At 46.8% G+C, this 23,004-nt stretch overlaps 1 protein-coding gene across 1 annotated transcript; it reads left to right on the top strand.

The window, feature by feature from the left end:
* The first annotated feature begins 12,339 nt into the window (after positions 1-12,339).
* Positions 12,340-20,300, top strand: CXCL14 (C-X-C motif chemokine ligand 14). The gene is made up of 4 exons (XM_005147251.3): positions 12,340-12,739; positions 13,583-13,688; positions 17,264-17,374; positions 19,147-20,300. Exons 1-4 carry the CDS (start codon positions 12,676-12,678, stop codon positions 19,160-19,162), a joined length of 297 nt encoding a protein of 98 aa, XP_005147308.1. The 5' UTR covers positions 12,340-12,675; the 3' UTR covers positions 19,163-20,300.
* Positions 20,301-23,004: the final 2,704 nt, after the last annotated feature.

Raw genomic sequence — 23,004 nt, 5'->3', positions numbered from 1 at the left:
TTAATTCCAAGTAATTATATTGAACTATATATATGTATATATATATAAAATAGTTTATAATCTTTTCTTGAAGTCATTAACCCCCCACCTATTTCTGGAAGCAACCTGGCACTGCTGATTTACAGATGAGGAGAACAAGATGAGAGGACAACACATGACTTCCACACTGAGCCACTGGAAACAGCCCCAGGAGTTTTGGGAAGTTACCAGTGACAGGGAGAGACAAGCAAAGACAAACAAGCACAGGGATAGCTCCCTGGGAATAGAAGGAGAAAGCTTTGCTGTAGGGCAGGAAAGCATAAATGAATACTGAAAAGGTCCTTAGGGCTTTATTTAGCTGTTGCAGCCCCCATCTCTCTAACAGAGTGCTCCAGGCAGGGCCACAGGCTGTACTTCAGACTCCTGTGGAGGTGAATACCCACAGGCAGGGCACAGCAGTGTTGAACAGTGCTTTCAGACCTTCCCCATCTCCCACATGACACATCAGGCACATCCAGGTGACCAGCACTATCACTTGCAACCTTTCAGAAACTGTCTGTGTGTTATAAACCCTCTCAAGCCTAGCTGGAAATAGATATCAAGTTTAAACAGTTAATTTGGGAGAGGAGAGACAGTGCAATCATATAACTACATTTCCATAAGAACATGGCTAGAACTGCTCACATTATCAGGTTACTAAAGTGTTGCCTTGGTGCAGGATGCCTTCGTCATGCCTCAGATACCTGCACATTTAATGTGCTCAAGAGGCAAAATTTATGGAGCTATTAAACATCACTGACATCTGTCTTACTGTATTATAAAGCATTTCTTAATAAATCAAATTCTTCACTATACAACACAAGTCTTAACATGAGAGCAAATAGCCAAGGAAAGGCATCTGTATGGACTCAGGCTGAATGCATGTCAAACCCATCGGGTCCTGGGCAACAAAAGCCAGAGCTATCAGCACCCTACCCATTGTCATAAAGAATGTTTGGCCACAATGAATACAGAAAGGGATTTGTCAAGTTAGTTTTTCTTCATGGGTCAAAATCAGGGATGATTTATAACATGCGCCTTGAACAAATAAGGGAAAGACACAAGATTTGGCCACTGACTTTGCTAAAACCAGGCACTGAATAGAACCAGAATGTTCCATAGCAATGATGGAGTTGTGTTGACTTACATGTCCTGAAGACCTGATATGTGGTTTACTCTGTCAAAGGCATTCCTCAAACGATGTGCTATACTCCATCAATCCCACATCCGGCAAACTCCACCAGCAAAAGCTGGAAGGTGCTTTTGAAGCATAAAGACATTAAACCACATGCATGCCCTATCCCCTGTGGGATCCCTGAGCCATTGTGGAGGTAAGAACCCTGTAAATGCCTGAACTATGGCTGCCTACAGACTTGATTTCATATTTAATGTTATAGATTCTGTACAGGTTTGGGGCACAGGAAACACTGATTCACTGCGTAAAACATCTTTGCCCTTTGAGGCTAAAGAAAACAAAGCAAAGGGCATTAAACTAAAGGCTACTGCAAATCTCTATGAGTTTCTTCTTGGTTTTCCCCACAATGAAGGGGAATCCTTTACATTTGGCCCCAGCGTGCATCACGGCTGCATTTGCTAGAGAAAGACCATACACAAAATCCAGCTGCCTCGCCCTGGCAATTGTCTCCTAGCAGCGCAAAACAGAGGATAAAGAATGTTAAAGATCAACTTGTCTTATCATGCTTCAGCTGCAGACGGATTGGTGCAGACAGAGGCACAAATTATACCTTAAAACAACAGGTTTTGACATCGAGAAAACAATTACAGTACATTTTCAACCTGGTCCCGTCAGTCAGATTCCCACTGCTGCACCTCCAAGTGGAAGGGAAATACAGATGTTAGTTGTACACAGTGGACAGGTTAATATAAGATGCTTTAAAAGGAACACTGGTGTGCTATATCCTCAGCTGTCTGCCGCATCCAAAGTTTACACAAGGAATAAAAGAGGAATTTCCGAGAAGCTTATTATTACTGCAAATACCCTTGAACATAATGATGAGGGTAAAAGGAAGGGGGGAAACCATCACTGAGCTTGAATGGGACCATTTTAAGAGCTTCTTCAGGAGAAACAAAGCCACCCTGTCCTACACTTATGAGTCAAATTAATAATCATGGTCTTTGCTGATAACCCTCCTGACCACCAACACGATCATGGATACAAGCTCAAGCTGGTGCTGTGGGAAAGCCAAACCTATCCTGGCTTATGTCTTTCTGCAGCCAGCCTTACCCGATAACCTTATTCAGAGCCATTTACGTGCAGAAGAAATCAGCACGTTGGGTACAACGTGGGTTTGTTTGGGTCCAAACATGTCTACAGGCTGTGTGGGCTGCTTCTCATACTTAGGGACTGTATTTTGCTATTCAAGAACACTAAAGAATCCAATCTCCACTTCCGGAGAGCGTTTCCCAGGCGACTTTCTTCCGCTGCCCTTGCTCCAGTGAGGAACATCAAGAGCCGCTGCAGACCTTTGAAGACCCAGCCAACAATCCCAACGTCTCCTTGGCAAACACAGAGCCTGCAAGGCAATCATCCCACCTGACAGCGCCAGAGCCAAGGGGTGGGCTTGTGGGAAGCAGGGGCACAGCTGCATGTACAGCAGAACAGCCTTTCCCAAGCCAGGCACTAAATGCAATTAGAGAGAACAGAATAACCCAAGGATAAGGTATCAAAACAAAACACGTTCGAGCACTGGAAGCTGAGCGGGGAGCAAGGCTGGGGCTGTTTGGAGCTGGCCTCCTTTCCGCTGGCACCCAGGCATGAAGAGCAATGCTGGTGAAAAGCTTTTCGTGGTGTTCTCTGTGTTTGTGGGGAGTTTCTGGTTTGGAGCTTTAACCAGTTGTTGTTGACATTGGGGCATTCTTACTGCTGAATGCAGCTCCCGTGTCATCAAAGTGCTGTATCTATGGGAAATTCACTATGGCAAAGGGAAGAGATGCTGCGTGGCACAGCCAAAGTCATTGCTCGGGGGAAAGAAAAGCCCTCCAAGAGGCCTTGAAGGGAAACTATGCCTAATGTAGCTACTATCAGCAGCAAACACGTGCAAAGCAGCAGAGATACAAATCTGAATGAAGAATTTATGAGGGTGAAGGAGTTAATTAGAGAAGCCATGACAGTAGCACAAAGATAAATCATGCATTTTAGCCTCCGGCAGCACTAGCCCACTGCCAGTCAGTGGTTGAGACTTCAGACCAGGGGATGTACATCGGGGCAGGGGCAAAACCAGCCTCCAGAGAAAGACTTTTCACATTGATTTCCAGCTGGGCAGAGGTTTGGTGGTTGCAGAAGCAGCTGTGGGAGTGTAGGACACATGCACAGCAGTGCCCCAGGGCTATAGAGTGGGCACAGCAATCTGCTTTAAAAGAAAAGGAAACAAACCCACATCTGGCCTCTGGAGAAATGTGGGGACCACAGCTATTGCAGGGGAGGAGGCCTCATGGAAAGTACTTCTGAGGACAAGTTACTTAGGATGCTGTCCTGGGTTCAGCAGCTCACCAAAGCCCACAGCTAATCTGAAGTCACAGAAAGCATTTAAAGGCATGAGGACTGTGACCCCACAATTGTTACAGAAATGCTGAAAGGGAAGGATTAAATCCTTTCCTCTATCTTGGTTCTGAGCATCAACAGTGCTGTTTTGTTAGCAGGCCTGAAGGAGGAAGGCATCTATGAGATGCTGATATTGAGCAGCTGATGCGTCTGGACTCATGGCCCTGATAACCCAGACCTTGAACACTGCAGGAGGCTGCCCTTTGGCAGATGCTGTGGCTCTGCATGGTTTCTGAAGAGCACCAATGGAGGGGGCATCCAGTAGCATCCCACTGCTTGTACCTGGAATGGATCGTTTCCTTCTGAACCCCTGTGGGGGATCAGCCTCTATCACGGGTTTCACCTTTGCAGTCACAAGTTACCCAGCTCTGTTAAAACTATAAGAGAATATTTGATCCCTTGAAGGGAAAATTACCCAAATCACCATATGAAATAACCTGTAAAGCAGCATTTCCTTTGATTTCTCATTTCCTTTAATTTTTCCATTGATCTCATCACATTCGCTCATTGTCTCAGCTTCTAGAGCAAGGCAAGAGGTCAGCTAATCTCTTTTCCCTCTGCCTTTCTTAATGTCTTCTTGACTGAAATCCACATTAACTCTTCAGTACCCTCATCTCGGAGAGCATCTCTAAATCCACTGCCATTTCTATAAAATTTGGCTGCTTTGACACTTCTTTTTCAAGCCAAATAGGTCTGGAGGTCTCTCAGGAATGCGAAGGATACTTGGATAATCCTTAACATGTACCCAAAGTGCTGGCTACTGAGTCTCTCCATAGGTTTTCCTGGTAACAGAGCAATGCTCCAACGCAGGGAATGAAGGGAAGAAGAGCACTGCACACCCACAAGCCTCCCAGCTTCTCCTTCCACAGATGAGCTGCTATGGGGACAACCTCAGCACTAATCCTCTCCTGCAGCATTAGGGCTCCAGAGCACCACTTCTGCTTCCAAATAGCTTTAGCGACAACTGCCTGCCTTTCAGAAACAGCCAACTGCCAGGAGAGGCTGCCAAAGGTCTTTGGAAAGAGCCATGAGCCGGACACATTTTTGTCCCCGAGAGTGAAAGCAGCAAAACCCTGAATTTGGAAGGGTGTTTTGCAGAGAGCAGAGGCAGCATCACCAGTTTGCCAGCTCCTGTTCCTCTTCCAGTCCTATTGCTGGTGTGCAGACCAATGACATTGCCTTGCATGCCAAAACATTGCATTGTGTTATAGATTTCATCATCCCTGCCTTGTTCTCTAGCTGATTTCACATTTAAGCTCAACACCAAAAACAAGAACTTCAACGCATCAGTTCTCCAATGTGCCATCCCTGTGGTTTTGATTATTAAGGAATAAAAAGCACGGCTCCACCTATTTGTGGATATGACCGTGCAGTAAAGGACAAGGTGAGCTTTTTGTGCCTTAGCTCTTGGTGCAGGCACCCTCAGCACCAGCCAAGCAGAGGGGTTACCAGGGTGCAGCAAGCAGGATGCTGCACAGTGGCACTTGCTGTGTCCCTTCCCAGTCTCACCATGTGATGATCTGCATGCCTAGCCAAACCACTGTTTTAAGGGAATGATGGACTTGGGAGGATTTGCTGGCAAACTGGGCTGTGAAGCATTTAGCTAAGCTTTTGTGCAGCTTACCTAGACCATACATGAAGGAGACAGGGGTGGTGTGAAAGAGCCACATTTGAGCATGCAACCAGGTGGAAAACCTGTAAGAAGTGAGCAAATCCAGCCAGAGCCATGAAGCATTCTCCACCAAGTCCTTGCCAGCTATTCCACTGCTGGGAGAGGAGCACAGCCTGGTTAAATTGGGAAAGGGAATGTTACAAAGCCCTCTGCATGGGTGAAGGTGGAAGATGCAGAGAGAGGAGCATCCGCTGTAGCCAGGCTGGGGCTGTGCCAGCAGGAACATCACTTGGCTTACTCACAGGAATGCTGCCTGGTTGATTTCCAGAATGAACTGATTTTCTTAGGAAAACCAGGCAGAACTATACCCCTTCCCAAGTGATATGGTAATTAAACTTCTATAGGAGTAAATAATGAACGTATTTATTACTCAGAAGAAAACGTTCTGATTGATTGCAGCCTACTAATCTTCCATCAAATATTCTAAGCCTGCATTGTTAGGTCATTCATTTTACTTATTTTTAAAGACATTACATATGTTTCTTATCCCAAGGGGGGGCTGGAAATCAGCATATGAAAAATTCCCATCATTACCAACACACAGCTCATCAGAAAACAGAGAGAGATGGGGAGCTCCCATCCTGCCTGCAGAAGAAAGAGCTTCATTAAGCTTGCAAGGGTTCTTTGCACGTTGCAGCAAGCACTAAGGAGGTGGGAGAAACCCTGCAGAGCCCCATAGGCACCTATAGATGCTGTGGCTTTGTGCTCAAGCTAGATTCTGTGCAACCACAGTGCTTGATCCCATGCACCCACCTCTGATTGCACTGAGGTGCTCCCACACACCTCCTCATCCTGCCATCACAGGGGATACTGTGAGATCCTCTACCTCCATACTTAATCACTCTAAATTATGGGCATTTTTATCTAATGGCTTTAATTCTGGGTTCTGGGGAGTTTTGTTGCTGTGGTTACTGGACAAGTTTAAACAGCTCACAGGTACCTGGGAGCAAGCTCTAAAAGAAACCTCCCAAAGCCTGCAGATACCCTCCACTGAGTGCTGTATTGACCCACATAGAGATTTGGGGTGGCTTTTCCAGAAAGGTGAACTCCCAAGTCCAAGGAAAGCAGCCAGGAGCTACCAGAGACAGAATAACCATGAAACACAACACAGCAAGGAAGTCACCCCCTTCCTAAGCAATCCCTTGTACATGGGTTGCCCAGGGCATCTCCCTCTCTGGATGCCACCAGCACCATCACAGACCAGTATTGCATGGAGAGGGCACAGGGTGACCTTGCAAAGGGGTTTGGTGCAGGTGGGGAACCCGTGCATAGCACTATCTGTGGACAGACCCCTTGCAAGGAAAGGAGTGCAGGCAGCTGGAGGGCAGGGAGGGCAGCAGTGATGTGGACCTGAAATCACTGCATGGCTCTGCTTCTGTGATTCTGCATGTTCTCAAACATTTTATGCCTTAATATTTCATGCAAGAGCCCTCCTAAATGACAACAGAAAAGCCACAGACTTCCAGAGCTTTGCAAGAGACCCCTAAGAGCTGCAGATGCATCCCAGCCACCACATCACTGGCACAGGGCTGTCACTGCTGCATCAGGCAGTGCACCTCCTGCCCTGGGAGACAATTCCTGCCACTGTAATTCATGGTAAACATCCCCTTACATCACAAAGGGCTCAAATTATCACTGTCCTCTCCCCCACAATCTCCATTGCCTTGAACGAAGGCACATAAAACCAGTGCAATGTGGGTACCAGCAGCAGGACCATGCTCACCAGCTCTCCCAGGGGACTCTTATCATTCAGGGATAAGCACTGAAGGTGGATATACTAAGTCCCTGAGGCAGATGCTGAAGCATATTCCTGCCATCCCTGGAAGGGTTGGAAATTATGCCCAGCTCTGCCAAGCTGTAAACAGGTGAAGTGTCAGGAATGGGTTTTCTCATGCCTGAATGTGGTTCTTGCTGCCACAACCCCCTGTCTCTGTAAGAGTTCACCTGGGACCAGATTAGAAACTGTGCACGTGTTGCTCTCATTTGGTCCTATTCTCTTCTAAGATAAAACACCTTATGGTTCACTTTTCAGTTTCCATGAGCTCTTGAATAGGGATGGGTTGGCAGCAGAGCCACAGAGAGGCTGCCTGTAGTTTATTACAACATACAGTAACACCCTATTCTGTCCCAAAAGCCCTGCATCTGAAGGGCTGGCACCCCAGATTACCCAAGACTACCCACACAAAGAGATGTGATGAGCAAATCAGGACAGCACAATTTAGTTCCAATCCTGGGGCAATAAGAAAAGTTTTCCATCCAATTGCTCTTGTTTTATTCAGTTAGGGTAATGTTCTTACTGCACATCTAGAGAGTAACCCAGCATCCCTTCTTGAGCTTTTAGTCAGTTAAAAAGCAATTGGGGAAGGGAGAACACAATGACAAGGACAGGGCTGCCACCATCTCCATCCCTGTCCCAAGGAGCTCTCATCCCAACCAGCACAGTGGAGGTTTCTCATAGCTTTGGCCAGCACTATCAGTAATCTGAGTGCGTCACATCAAGCAAATTGCCTTTCTTTCCTTTGCATTATTCCCTCTGGAATACAACAAGCATCATAGTGGATGGCAAAAAAACTCAGCTCATGGGGTGATTAAGGACAAAATAGACACCTACAAGCATTCTCAGCTTAGATGCTTATTAAGAAAACAGTATGAAGTGTAAACTGTATTTGTACATGAAAACCAGTGGTAAGTTGTGGTAAGTTGTAGCATGCAAGGAAATGAGTCAGTAGGAAATGAAACACAACTTACTACTTTCTCGAAGTAAAAAGCCACAGGCAGAATTAATCCTTTTGTGCATATCTAAAGGTGATTCTCGAATCACCTACACAAAGAGCCGGTTCTCTGTTTTGCCATGTTATTGCAGCCCTTTTTAATGATTCATGACAAAGAACTTCAAAGAGCTCCAAGCCACGACAGCAGTCCCAGATCCGACCTACTCATCCTCATCTCAGCAAAAGGAAATCCTTCTTGGTGAATAATTTAGGTCTATGAAGAAAGCTGCCTTAAAACTATTCCCAGGAGAAGGAGCAGCGTCTAAAACTTAATCTCATCATGGAAATAAAAAGAAACTATCAAAAGCAAGCAGTGACTGCAACAACAATATGAGCCTTATTTTGCAGGATTCATCCGTTGTGAAACCCCACGGAAGGGAACACAGCTGTTTTCCCTGAAATATGTTTCATGTTTCCAGAGACCAAAGATGAAATCCAAAGCTTTGACTTTCAACTTATGATAGACAAACACATGCAAAGAGGACACAACTACTGTTCAGGACTATTGAGGAAAGGAAAAGGCCACTTAGAGCTAAAGGTGAAAACAAGGGGTTGACCACAGCCTGCAGCACATCCTCTGCTGAGTAAGGACAGCACCATGGGAGCAGGCTTGCGACACCCCCCCGCAATCTGAGGCAATTTTCCCCTCACTCCAAGCTTGGGATGGAGTTTTATGTGTGCTCTGTTGCAAGGGCTGAGGTCTATGCACTGCGAGAGGCTCACAGCATCCCTCCCATGTAACACATTGCCACTGGTGATGAACACAGTACGGTCACAGCACCAAAAATACATCCAGGAAAAAAGCAGCTACCTACACCATACATTGCATCTGTGCACCTCCACCTTAATGCTGAATTTCCTAGGGAGTGTTTCAGTCTAATTCCTCTCCCAAATTCCTGATGCGATATGCAGGGATTATGTCACATCGCACGTCACTTCAAATGTTTAATCTTCTCCTTGACGGGCTGATTGAGATATACATTAAATTCAAATGAGCCATTCACATCATTTGCCTCCGCAGGAATAAGTAGCTTCAGTTTCAAGGCCCTTTTACAAAGGTTTCTCACCATGACTGGCATCTTCACCTTCCCTGTACGAAACACTTTGACATTTGAAGGACAGTCAATCCAAACCATGGCTCACCCTGCACTCGAAATAACCTACATAACTGAAGGCAGCAGTACTGAAATACTTCCAATAATGGTAACTGGAATAGTATATCTTCTTATCCCCAGGATGCAGAGGAATACATAAGGGATTCTCTGTGTGCTGGCTTAGGATGTCGTGCACACCCACAGCAAGAGGAAAAGCCTCACCTAAGGACAGATCAGGGCACGGACCCCATCCAGTTCTTGTTTTGGCATAGACACAAATGTCCTTTCCCTGAAAGACCCAGCAGCCCATCTGGAGCCTTCCCTTTTCCACACTGACACTCCCTGTTTTGGGGGTGAGCTGCTCTGTTCCAATAGCTCCCGCTTGGAGTATTTGGGGGTTGTCTCCATGGCTTAAAGTGGAAGCTTTTTGCTCCAGCTCAGCTACATGCTGTGCTCAGTTTAGAATATTTCTGCTTCCAAGTGGCAAAAAAAAATGGTGAAGAATTTGCTTCAAATGGTAATCCCATTGCTAAAACTCTCTTATTTTAGGAGGAAAGCGCTCATCCCCATCCACTGTGCTGCAAACCACCCCCCTGGGGCTGGCAAATCGCCGCTGGTCCCATCGGGTCTGACCCTCAGACGCCAAGCCAGGCTTCACCCTTAGCTTGTCAAGGAGCTTTATGGTGGGGCAGAGAGCTGAAAAGAATAATTAATGAGGTGAACTGATAGCCCTTGCACCAGTGACAATGGCCCTCTAATGAGCTTGACAAAGTGGGTGCTGCTTGCACAGGTATGGTTCTGTTTCCCTGGGGAACACATCCCATCTGCAGAGCTGAGGATAACAGCTAGAGCTCGGTGAGAACCCTGCTCTGAAACACTCCTTTTGTGCAAGGCAAAACCCGAGCCCCGGTTAATTACTGTGTGACAGGTAGCTTTGTGAGAGCTGAAATAGATGCTTCCACCAGCACTGCCCTCCCCAGCCCCATGAATCATCACCTGCTTGCCAAAACACGCTTGCCGAGGCTGAGCAACCTGCTGTAGGCACTGCAGGCACATGAAGCACCAGCATATGCCAACCAGCTCAGCATGTGCTTGCACAAATAAGATATACCTAGATTATCAAGGTTTCTTTCAGGGCAGACTGTGGTGAATTCCAGATATGTTCCCTTTCTCTTTGCTGAAACTTATCCCTCTTCCATCACTGTCGTTTTGAGGTAGAGCAGGTGTCAGAGGCAGCCGTACAGGGCCTCCAAAACCTGTCACACCAGGCAAGAGACACCTTTAAGTGCTCAGAAATCATTACTATCAAAGCCAGCACTCGGCATAAGGACACTGAAACGCTCAGGGGCAGAGTGAGCAGCTCCCGTATTTACACACGCCTCAAATAGGGTCGTTTCCGCATGTGAAAGGGAATGGAAGCAGCGTTTTCCTTACTCACTAGCTAATAAGCATGGCTCTTTCAACATGAGCAAGGGTCATACAAAAAGAGGGGATTTGCTTTTGGAAAGCTCGGGAATTTCCTTCCATATTTCTCCAGCCTGGATGCGAGTTTCCTGGTTTGAGGGAAGTTCAAATCGGCGTCAGCTAAAGCTGCACCCAAAGTTTTATTAGCAGAGGGGGAGGGGAAATGCATTTGCCTTCCTACAGCTCCCCTGGGACTGTTCCTACCCACAGAGCAGAGGAGGCTGCAAGGAGGGAATTTCCCCAAAACACAGCAGTCCCGGATGGGATTTGTATCAGTTTAAGCCAACTCTCCCAAATGCCCAGCAAGCACCCTCAACACCCAAAATGACACCAAAATGAGCCTTTTTTACTCTCCTGCAGAGTGTTCTTTCCTTGGAGATAATGACAATGTATTTCCAAGGTCTGAGCTGAGATCTGCCATACTGCAAGTCCCTTTTTTCATCACCAAGCTGTTCATTGAGTCCTCTTGGAGTTCAATAACACACACCCCAAAACATCCCTACCGGGATGCAATAAAACCCTCAGGAGCTTTGCAGCACAAACACCCAAAACACACCAAAAACTAACACACCATCCTCCCCAGCCCATTGCACCAGCCACACATGCATGCCTAAAACCAGATCTTTCACCCCAAAAGCTCCCTGCCACATCAGCAGGGATGCCTTGTCCCCAGCCCTGCTCCCCCATCCCATGCAGGGCAGCAGAGGCAGGCAGGCTGTTCCCAGAGTGTCAGCACGTCTCACATGAAACCCAGGGCCAGGAACAAGGCAGCTGCCTGTGCACAACGTGCAGGCTGTGTGTGGTAGGGCTGTACTCATAGCCTGCCAACACCCGGGCCGGGAACGCAGCGGGGATGGCCGCTGCCAATGGGAGCCGGCAGGAACGAAGCCATGTGGGAAGCTTAAAATGCAAGCGGAGCTTGGGATTGCATGGAGCGCCCTTCCCAAGCACTGCCTGCACTGCCAGGATGGCTGGGGTCGGTTGGGTTTAAGAAGGTGGATGGGTACGCAAGCAGGGAGCATGGCAGCGGTGTACTGGAAAGGGGCAGAGATGAACCAGGGGTCAGCAGAGGGGTTCACCTGCCATGTGCTCTGAATACAGCACTAGGAAAGAGATTGGAGCCCTAACTCTGATCTTCACCCACTTCCAGTTACACAGGCGAAAAATTGGAATCTGGGTATTAAAGATGCTATTTTAGCTGTTTCCGAAATCAGAAACAGGCTCTGCAAGGGAGATGGAACACATTTACACCCATGAAGTTCCCCCGTGTTGCTACCCTTTTCTTCATGGAGCAGAATGTTGTTGGAGTGTTCATTAAAACACCTCCAACCTGATCTTATTTCCCAAAATATCCCACATCCTAAACCCACCAAACACTGTTCTTCGCAATATTTTTCCCCCCATTTAATTCACCGAGCTTTGTTTTAGGTTTAGAAACCTGTTACAGATAAAACAATCCATTCATATTAATAAATTCATATCTAAGTCAATAGGTAATACCGCTTCCCAGCTGACATTCCTCCACATCCCATTTTCGAGGAGCACAGGAGTTTATGCGGAGCGCAGGCTTCCCCCTGGAGCAGGTTTTTCCCCCAGCTTACCAGCTCCATTCATACAAGCACCCCCCCCCCCCCCCCGCAAACCTCCTCTCGCTGAGGAACGCCCCAGCTGGGCAGGGGCAGCGGCAGCCGCCCCATCGCTGCGCTTCCACCCCCGGGATGCTCTGGGCGGGGGGTTCCCCCCGAGGGGCAGGAGCGGCGGCGTTGCCGGTCCCGTCCCTCCTCCCCGCCGGGGCTGAGGAAGCGGAGGGAGCCGTGGAGTTGCTCTGCATATTAATGAGCCGGGAGCAAGGGCAGCGGGAGCTGTTTTAAAAGAGGACAAGGGGAGGCAAGCGGCAGAGCGCAGGCAGCGCGCAGGCAGAGCGCAGGCAGCGCGCAAAGCGCCAGGGCAGCACCAGCACCGCCGGGAGCCGCTCTCTGCTGTCTCCTCCCTGGTGAATTCCAGCCCCAGGGACGGGGGAATCGGGAGGACAAACGCGGAACCAACGAACGCAGGAGAACCCCCGGCGTCTCTTTAGGTACCTGCTGCAGCATCATGAGGCTCCTGACAGCAGCGCTGCTTCTGCTGTTCATTGCGATGTGCTTGGCCAGCGCAGAAGGTAAATTGGTTTATTCTCCTTTCTCCCGTGTAAACCTCTTTTCTAGTAATTCGTATTTGCATCTTGAGAGCCCTGGGTTGGATTAAGCTGTGCCCTGCAGGTTGGGAAGGAGTGATGCATCGAATCTGTGTGTAGGGTAGCTGCGAGGCTTTTAAAGGTGGAGGGAGAGGTAAAATAAATCCGCCAAAGTTGTGCCTCCAGTGCAAGGCAAACAGCTCTGCTCCCGGTGTCATGCCATAACAATCTTTGTTATTTAGGAATATAGCTCAAATGCTTGCTTTGAAACAGAGGGTGGTTTTCGCAGGGTAAATAGAGCAGAGCTGGATGTGATGTGGCAGCACGAATGGCACCGAGTGCCAGGCTGTATTTTCTGCTGTGCACAAAGATGATGGTTAAAAAAAAAAAAAGACAGCGTTTGTCTGGCTGTGAAAACATCGCAGCATCTGCATAAAGAGAAATGACTGAAAGTCCTACAAAGTCCTGGAGAGATACAAGTGAACGAGAAAGTAGCTCAGACGTGCATTTCACTCCGCTTAAAGCGAGTTTTGACTCTTTCATTTCCTTTTGTTACATACAATTACATTAAATCTCAGCAGGTGCACTTTAGAACCTCTCATATTTACAAAGCCGCAGAACATAAATGGTATTTCCCAGGGAGTCACTACCTTTTCCTGGGATAGAGCAAAGAAAACGTTACACTTTTTATGCTCAACAGCATTACAAAATCCAGCTTTTCCCACCAGGGCATGAAAGCCCAAGGAGAAGTTTGGATGAGCGCAAGGGAAGGGACGCTTGGTATGCGGGAGGCTTTGCAACCACATGAGAAAATGCTTTCTCTTGTAGGCGTGAAGTGCAAATGCTCAAGGAAAGGTCCTAAAATAAGATTCTCTAATGTAAGGAAGCTGGAAATAAAACCGAGGTACCCGTTCTGCGTGGAAGAGATGATTATGTAAGTTTTCCTTCATTTACTGCTTTCTCTTCCCCTGGCAGCTGAATTGCTTTACCTTATACTGCATGTTCCTTCTTTGTTCTTCGTTTTCCTCATGCCCTGGCATGCTAATTTCTAAGAATAATCATTTGCTGAATCAGATGCAATAAATTATGTAATTCTGACCAAAAATCCCAGCTATCATTTGACACAATATTCTTTTGGCCCAAATAGCAACAAAAGGACAATCCTTAGTTCAGCCAAAAATAGGGATAAAATCCTATTCCACGCTGCCTGGTGTAAACTCCAGGACCATCTATTCAAGTTTTTCTGGCCATACAGAGTAAGAACAGGAGCAGAGTTTGATCCATGGTGGTTTCTGCAAGGAAGAAGTTATCCGAAGCAGAGGCAGATTTTCACTTGTGTTGTAGCAAAACTACCCCTTGCATTCAATGGGATTACCAAGCATAGAAGAAAACACCTTTCTCCCCGTCTCACCATAAGCTGTGACCATTGCTGCTTTGAGATCCAACATGATGTGATGTAGTGACCAACTGAACCAAGGCAGGCACAGGGATGTCTGACATCTGATGGCTGGCTCAAAGGAAAGGCTTCTAGAATTTAAATAGGGGTAGTTTGTGGACTTAAGATATATCCAAAACTGGACAGATAAAGATTTTTCCAACAAAGCACCATCCAACCGGCACATGGGGCTGGATAAGGACCAGAAGGTCAGATTCTGAGCAGACTACATGGGACCCCTCTGCTACCTAAAAGGGGAAAATGGGTCCCAACAGCAGCCACAGCCCCAGAGCACCAAGGACTGATTTACTGCAGTGTTTGTGCTCCCCCACTGAACATTTGCCATTCGCTTAACCTTAGAAAGGTGTTTTAACAGCAGGATCCAAGTCCTGTCCTGCCACGCACCACCTCCAGCACTCTGTAATGCCCTCCGGGCTAAATCCTGCCTACATGACTCTCACAAACAAGGAGATACCACAGGAGCCTTATCCTGCCTGTGCACAAATGCCTCGCCAGGCTCAGCACAGGGTGTATGGAGGAGTAACGGAGAGCCAAGCTTCCTTATGCTTCCTCCACATTTACACCAGCATCTCCACAAGCAATGCTCAGCTCAGGAAGAGCCACCCCTTTGAAGCCCAAATAAGCTGATGGTGACCTGAACAGAAACACTTGCAGAACACTGCTGCCTAAATCAGTTCCTCTCAGCTTTACTTTGACCTTTTAATAGCAAACCTGTGGTGTAGAGGAGCAGTAACTCTCCACATCTCACACCATGGATATGCCCGATAGCAGCTGGTGGCTTTGGGGTATAAAATAAACCTCATTAATGCAACATTTAACTTCCAACGTGAAAGTCGGGAAAGCCGGAACGCTGTGCGGAGCAGTTGTTTTCCCAGCTGGATAGTTATGCAGATACAGAGCAATGCTATTCAAGCTTGGAGGGTTGCCCTGGGTTTTCACTGCAGGGGCAGAGCCGTCCCATCACTGCTGCTGCCTGCAGGGCAGGGAGGGTGAACCCACTGCTGTCATTGCCCTTACAGCTCCCCTAATGCTGTCTGAAGTCAGCATTGAAAACAAACTCAAATTAATATTCCAAGAACAAATTGATCCAGGAATTTCTGGACAAGGCAGAGGGGAACTAAATTCCTACAACTGAGTTTTTGTTGCTGCAGTGACCATCTACATTGAGTTGTCAAAGCTGGGTCCCCTCCTGCCCTCCTCAAAAACTCTCATATCTTTGCATATAGCAGAAACATAACATAAATTATGTTTGGCAAAGTAGTAAGTACGGGGGTGCAGTTTAGGAAGCCTGCAGATGAAATACATGGGGGCATGAGGTGCTGGAGGTCATAGACTGATCCAGGGTGCTCGCTGCAGCTCTGGAGACATGGATGTGCTCAAGAGGATTCAGTCCCTTCTCCATCCCTCTCAACCTCTTCTTGCAGCCCATTGAGGCAACTCCTCACTCAGGACATCAGCTCCCACAGCTGCTTAGGCATGCTCCCTTACATCTGTTGGATCAGCATCCCCAGGAGCAGGGCCAGGTCAGCTTAGGATATCCAAAAATGCAACCATCCATCCACAACAGCATCAGGGACTGTGCAGAAACCACACGGGAACCACAGAAGACCATGAGGCTGCCTTGGTAATGTCTTCTTTGCTGTCCAGCCACCAGCATCAAAGCTGAAAACCTACATATGTCAAAGCAACACATTTCAGCCTGAGAAATGACCCAGGTCAAACATGCATCTTCTCCTCAGACTGCAGGTTCTAGTAAAACCAAAATCGTCCTTCAACTGCTTCCAGTACCAGTGCAAAGCTCACTGGTTTTGAGGTGCTCCTGCTCCTCTCCTCCTGCAAATCAGCTTGTCCATCCCTTGGAAATACCCTCTGTGATCTGTCAGAAGAGAAGCCAAAGCCAAGGTCAGACAGAGCAGCCAAGAATGTGGCTTCTGGATAGAGAAACTGCACCAGCCTCAAGGCCCTTTAAACTTGTGTGCCATGGATTCCACTCCCACTCAAAGCTACAGGAAATCTTCTCTTCTTACATATGTACTGATCTCCAGAAGCTGAGAACACCCTTAGAACAGAGACAGTCCACAGATCTTAGCAGTAATCCTTCCCTTTCCGATGTCTGCAGCCACAGAGGCTCTTGGAAGTCTCCTGCTGCTTTCCTACGCATTGGAGAAAGGGCCACATCCTCCCCTGAAACCCACTTGAAAAATCACATTTTATCTTTTTGTGACCTGAGCTAACACCTGGTAGAGGTGGAGCAGGGAAGAAGGTTAACTGAATGAAATGAACTATCTGAACACCCTGTATAACCTTGAAATGGTGGCAAGACCTTTAAATAGGCTCATGCAGGCAGTAAAGAAAGCTGGTCTGGGGCACACAGACACTCTGCTATGTGCAAGTATTTAAATACCATGGACTTAAAGGAATAAGTAAGCAATGAAGTGGGTGTGATTTTTCCTCTTGATGCAGGATTGTTGAGCTTAAAGGAATCATATCCTCATGCAAAGACCATGAAGTTGTCTGAATGAGCCCTAATGAAATCAGCTTTTAAATTCAAAAGATAATATCCAACAGGCATAGCAAACCAATTGATTAAAAACAGTGCATAAGTCTTCATCTGGTACAACCAAGTATAACGGTGGACAACACCACACTGCTGTGATGGCAGCCAAAGGTCTGCCCTGGTGTTATTACAATGAACTCAAATATCTGCTATAAAACGCAGAGCATAAAAACCCTTCCCCTGCCCACCTGGGTGAGAGTGCCCTGACCAATCTGGGCATTTACCTGGAGGGGGGGAGAAGAGGGCCAGCATTCCCACGTTCTTCCCTGTGAGGGTGCTGAGGCGCTGGCACAGGGTGCCCAGAGAAGCTGTGGCTGCCCCATCCCTGGCAGTGCTCAAGGCCAGGTTGGACACAGGGGCTTGGAGCAAGCTGCTCCAGTGGAAGGTGTCCCTGCCTGTGGCAGGGGTTGGAGCTGAAGGAACTTTAAGGTCCCTTCCAACCCAAACCATCCTATGATTCTATGACCCCAGTAACCTGTGCTGTCTTGCATTGCAGCGTGACTCTGTGGACACGGGTGAGAGGCGAGCAGCAGCACTGCTTAAACCCCAAACGCCAAAACACAGTGAGACTGCTCAAGTGGTACAGAGTATGGAAAGAGAAAGGCAGGTAAGTACCCATTTCCTGAAGGGGTGAGGGGAAAACCTTGGGAACAACTTGAATAATCAGCAGCATCCAGGGAGAGAGGGGCCAGGAAAACGCACACACTGCAAATGCTCCATCCAGCACAAAGGATGTATTTCATTACCAAAATCACAGTTAAAAATTAACATTCCTGACGTTATTTCTTTCCTGCCACATGCAGCCTCACTTCTATTTTAGGATTAGGCTGTTCCAACTGTTAAAAGTAATTATTTTCTGTTAAACTATTCATCAGCAGCTATTTGCAGTTATTTACATACACATCTCCCTTCCACGGGTAAAAAGCCAAGGTGAAAAGCTAAATTACTTTCACACAGGCACAAGGAAAGCAGTCAGCAGAGCTGAGAAGAGAGTTCCCTGTCTCACACTTTAATCACACCACCTCAAAATCTCAATACCTAATGGTGCAGATATTTGCTGTATTTAACTGGTGCATCATTCCCAGAAAAAACAGCAATTAGCTAGCACAAATCTCTGCCACCTTCTCCCTTGCAAGAAGGATTTGGTTTTTATTGCAAGACATCAGTCATAGACAGAAGAAAAAGCAAGAAACAGGAATTCCTGATAGTTGATGCCCAACGGCGAAGTCCCTATCTGCAATAAGGGGGATCTGCCCAAATCCTAGCACCTCTGCAGCCGTGGCCATAAAGAGCAATCCAGTCCCTCCAAACCCTGATCCTCCACCACTGATGGGGAATTTGCTTCCCTAAAACTGAGTTCAAATGGGGCCAGCAAGCCCCATATCTCAGCAGGTCCAAGGGTGTCAGTGGCTCCAGCAGAGCCATATAGTGCTTGGTGGCTTGGATGATACCACAGTGGGTGCTGAGCCCCCAGCCAGTTTCCCTGACTCCCTGCAGCTGCTTCCCAAGCAGAGCACGTGGAGCAGCCCTGGCTATTGCACAGCCACCTATTGACACTCTTCCCTTGGTGGTGGCTTGTTTTTCTTACGAGGCTGTCACTAAGATGAGGCAGGATACTCAGCCCCAGGCTTGTGCATTCAGCCAATGCACAGGGCTCCCTCAGCAGACCAAGGGGACGGATGCCCTGTGTGAGGCTGAGCACCAGGGCTCCTGTCTGCAGATGACAGCAATGCCCACGCTCTCTTCCACAGCCCAAAATAAGGGTCAGCTCAAGGCTTCCAGGGCAAGCAGTGCAACCAAACTGCAGCTGAAGCAGCACCAAGTGAATATTTCAGACAGAAAGAGCCTGAGCTAAATCAAGTCCTCATAATAAATAAGCAAACTTTCAGTGTCTGCAATACCAAACACTGCTCCTCAGGAAAAGCCAGGGCTCAGGCATGCAGACTTCATTCCCTTCCACAAAACAGCATGGCCCTAAGTTTTACCCATGCCATGCTTTCACCCAAAGAGCCTGCATAGGTAGGGTTTACCAGCAGATAAGCCTATCAAGTGGTCTTCTCAGGAGATAAGTTAGAAAACCAACACTTAATCTAGCATTATTCCAAACATAACAGATATTGGGAATTTATTATTTACATGCAACTCATCATAAACTTCAATATTTTCATAGGAGACTGAGATTTCCAGCATCCTCCCAAATGCTTCATGGATAGCAGACACTGCCGGAGGCAATAACTCCCTTTCCAATCTACTTCAGCAAAGGCTTAAAGTCTGGGGTTCTGCTGTTTGTGGCTTTTTCATTATTGTTATTAATGAGTCGAAAGGGATTTGTTTCATTCCTATTTTAAACACCTGGTTCTTGGCTTTCCCTCTGTTTAGGGTTTATGAAGAATAAGAGGAAGCAGCATGAGGAACGGAACAGACTCCCTTGGCTGGCATAGGACTGGGCTCTGCAGAAGATGATTTCTCTCTCACAGACATAAGACACAAATTCTATATTATTATAAAGCACTTTTTACCAAGGGTCAGTTTTTACATTTTATAGCCATGTGCAAAAGGCTCCCAGATTCCATACACATCTCTTGCACTTCAGACTTCCTACCCATCTGCTCTGTACTGAGATTGGGGAAACCTCATGCTTTTCATGTTAAAGAGGTTGGGTTTGGGGTTGTTGGGTTTTTTTTATTGTTATTCATTCATACTTCACTATGATTGCAATCGAGCTTTATAAGCTCATTAGACAAACAGTAATGTTTGTAAAGGTGTTCTACAGCCATGTCCTTCACCTTTTCACAGTGGGAAAGCTTCGGTGCTATGGTTCTTTGTCATGTTTGCAGCCTCCAATTTAGCCAGGCAAAGCAGGGACCAAAGATGAGTTTGCTGGGGAAGATGCCACTGGAATGTCATGGCTGTAACAGCAGAAGTGAGGTCCCTCAGCCCATCGTCAATGAGTGTGAACATCACTGTGCACCTCTCCAATGGACCCGATGTCTTGCTGCAAGGTGAAGCATACCAGATCTCCCATCTAACGTTCCATACATTAGAAAGCAGTTCTAGGTCTTTTTTATTACTAAGAAAATGTTTATTTTGTTGTTTTTTTTTTCCCACCTGAAGCTCTTACAGAGTGTTTGTGGCTTCAGTACCAAGACATTTTAAGCTTCAAGACTATTGTGTATGATTTCCTAGATTTGTAGCAACAAAAAAAGCCTTTAAAAGGTACCTTTTTATGAACAATAAAATAAGGTCGACGTATAAATGCCTATCTACGTTTTAGTCACAACATATTCATTATTTTGAATGTAATACTTCAATGTTAAGCAGTGCATTCCTCTTTTTAATATAACAAAACTACCTTCCCATTTGTAAATATACTCTAGGAAGTCTCCCTATGTTATCTCGCTGTATAATGTACTGTACTGCTAAATTATCCTATGCTATTTAAATGGTTGAAATATTTAGAAGGTTGCATGCAGATTTCATATTTCTTTCTAAGACAAATGGGAAAAAAAAAAGAAATAAAAATATATTTAAAACCAGCTGACAATTTCTCTGGAATTTTCTGCAGCCATCTGGGAGCTTCAGACACTTCCAATCACTTTTCATTAGATGAGCTGGTTTGGGGAAAAACACTGAATCAGAGAAGCCGATTTAGGAATACACCTTCTTGGTGACACTGACATTAGAAAACGTTATTCCAAACTAATCTGCTTCCTTTTCCCATGTTGGAATTTGGATTGTACCCAGACACTGAGGAATCTTGTTACATAAAGGACCATGCCACTGGTCTAGTGCTATATTAACTGTAAATCGATCACTCAAGGTCCATATAAACACAAGTAAAATGCAGTGATTTAGACAAGATCTCACTTCGATGAGGGACGGCTGCCCAGTGGAAAACCACGCAACCAAAAGCCTTCAAGCCACCCTCTCCTCCTTCTGTGCAGTTTTTGCCCTCCCCCAGAGGGAGGGACTTGACACCCAACAAGGCTCCTACACCACTTCCCAGCTAAAAAGGAAAGAAAGAGATAGGAAGGACAAAGCCAGCAAGAGCTCAAATTCATGAGCAGCACAACTGCTGTGACAGTGGTCTTGTGCTATCTAATCAAGGCCATGCCTAGCCTCAGCTAAAGGGTTTCCTTCAGGCAGAAAAAGGATATACATATCTACACACACACATACATATATCTGCATACACAGATGCTATACATAATTATTTGCTATGATAATGCCCTGGCAGAGCTGAACGAGAAAGAGCTGCTGGATTGCCAATTATTTTCCCATTTTGCACAAGGATGAAAGCTACAAACTTTAGATGTTTATTAGTAAAAAGCATTGAGAAAGATCCCAGGATGTTTAAGAAATTAAACCTCTGGGGATATCAACCACAAGGACTGAGCATCTGAACCTGACCTCCAGGCTAACCCTAGCCCATGTGCTGCCCCTCTCTCAAGTCACACTTCAACAAAACCAGTAGTTTTTCCTTGAGGATGCTGGATTTCAACACACTAAAAGGCTCCAAGAAATGGTTTATACTTCTTTAGCGACTACTGGGCAATATATTTCCTGGAAAAGCATTGACACAGTTGCACAAGAGTGGTTAACGCCCCATTGGGAATGCTGCTCACAGCTCCAGTTGCCCAAACGCAGTAGCCTGTGACTCACACCTCACTGGGTATAGTCTGGACAAATGACTCCCAGCTCTGGGTTCATCTGCCAGACCAAAACCACCAGCAAGAACTGGGCACAGAGAGAACCAACCATAGTTGTTTTTTTCCACTTGCTAGAATGGAAATGAAAGAAAAAAAGAGCTGTTTGCTTTGATAGACCATTCCCTTTGACATGGAATCTGTGCTCCAAACAAAACAACCGCTGGAAACGGGAGCTGAAACAATAAGAGAAAAAACTGACATGGAGCTGGTTTTCCCAGAGCTGTTAAACTGCATCTCCAGGCAGGGTTGTTCCCAGAAAAAGGAGGAGCATCCTTTGCCATCCCTGATGCTGCAGTTGTAAAGGGAAATGCTGTGTCAGAAGGTAACTGCCACACAAAACTTCAACCACTTCAGACCCAAACATCTCTGCTAGAGGATTTAAATACATCTAAGTAGGTACCTCCTCCACCTAGATTTGGCAGTAACCTTACGGTTGGCTTTTGTTTTCCCCAGCAGATTGCAGGCTGCAAAGCCACAGGAGACCGTTCAGTCCAGCCTCCCTAATATACAGACCATACATCTGTGCTTTGAGATTGAAGAATTAAGCTGCTGAAGCATGGTCCAAGCACACACCAGCCAGCCCCAACTGCTCATCAGTTATCAATTCCCCTTCCTAAGGGCCTGAACTTTTGCAGAGAGCCAGAGCTCTGCTTCATCAGAGGGGCCTGAGGGTTTGTACTGGTCATCCTGGGTGGGAAGTTGAAGGCAGTGTTATAGCAACACAAGTGCTCCCTGAGCTAACTAAACCTCATAGTTAGGTCCCTTCTAGACCCATATGTGTATAGAATGGGAACAAACGTGAATGCAAACCTGGGATAGTCATCACCTTTTTTACCCTCAAAGGCTGCCTTCTCACACCATCACCTCTACTAATTGGTAGCCCCTGCACAGACAGCGATGAATTAACAGCCCCCAGTTCATACTAAAGGGATTAAAGTATTTAATACCCAGCACAGATCCAGAAGTTGGGTTTTGAGCATCCAAAGCATCCTCATTTCCATTAGCCAGCATTACACAAGATAAAGCTGTGCGAGATCAAAGGAGTGTTTGGGAGGCAGCAGCAGCGCAGGGTTCAGCCCTGTTCCTTGCCCTCCTCAACCTCACAGCACATTGGTGCCCAGCAGCTCTTGGGCCATGGCCAGCAGATCCCAGCCCAGCTGACTGCTCTGGAGGAGCAGTGGGGGAAAAGCAGGGCTGAAAGGACATCTAGTGGCAATCAAAAACCTTCTCAGACAGCCTGGGGACACCTCCATAGCCCTGAGCCTGTCTGCCCTATAAATCAGCTTGGAGCCTGCTCTTTGCATTGCTGAGGCTGGGAATGCTCTTCCCAGCTCTGCAATCAAAGCTTTAACTGTTGCATTTCCTTACCCGGGAATGGGAAACCTCCCAAAGCAAACAGCTGTATTTTGGGAAACCTTGTCTGAGGTTTACTCCTTGTATTATCCCATTAACACAGAGCATGCACACTAAGGGCAAAGAGGACTCCTGTCTGCCAGTGTCTACAGGAGTCACATCCATCACACCACCA

This window comes from Melopsittacus undulatus, chromosome 10, assembly GCF_012275295.1.
Source record: "Melopsittacus undulatus isolate bMelUnd1 chromosome 10, bMelUnd1.mat.Z, whole genome shotgun sequence".
Taxonomy (NCBI): Eukaryota; Metazoa; Chordata; class Aves; order Psittaciformes; family Psittaculidae; genus Melopsittacus; species Melopsittacus undulatus.
This window is presented reverse-complemented; position numbering and strand designations above follow the sequence as displayed.

What these genes read in the sequence shown, in the direction of transcription:
- CXCL14 (XM_005147251.3), top strand. Translation starts at nt 12,676, where the DNA reads ATGAGGCTCCTGACAGCAGCGCTGCTTCTGCTGTTCATTGCGATGTGC. An exon ending in GTGCTTGGCCAGCGCAGAAG is followed by an intron (nt 12,740 to 13,582) that starts GTAAATTGGTTT and finishes TTTCTCTTGTAG; the next exon opens with GCGTGAAGTGCAAATGCTCA. An exon ending in TGCGTGGAAGAGATGATTAT is followed by an intron (nt 13,689 to 17,263) that starts GTAAGTTTTCCT and finishes CTTGCATTGCAG; the next exon opens with CGTGACTCTGTGGACACGGG.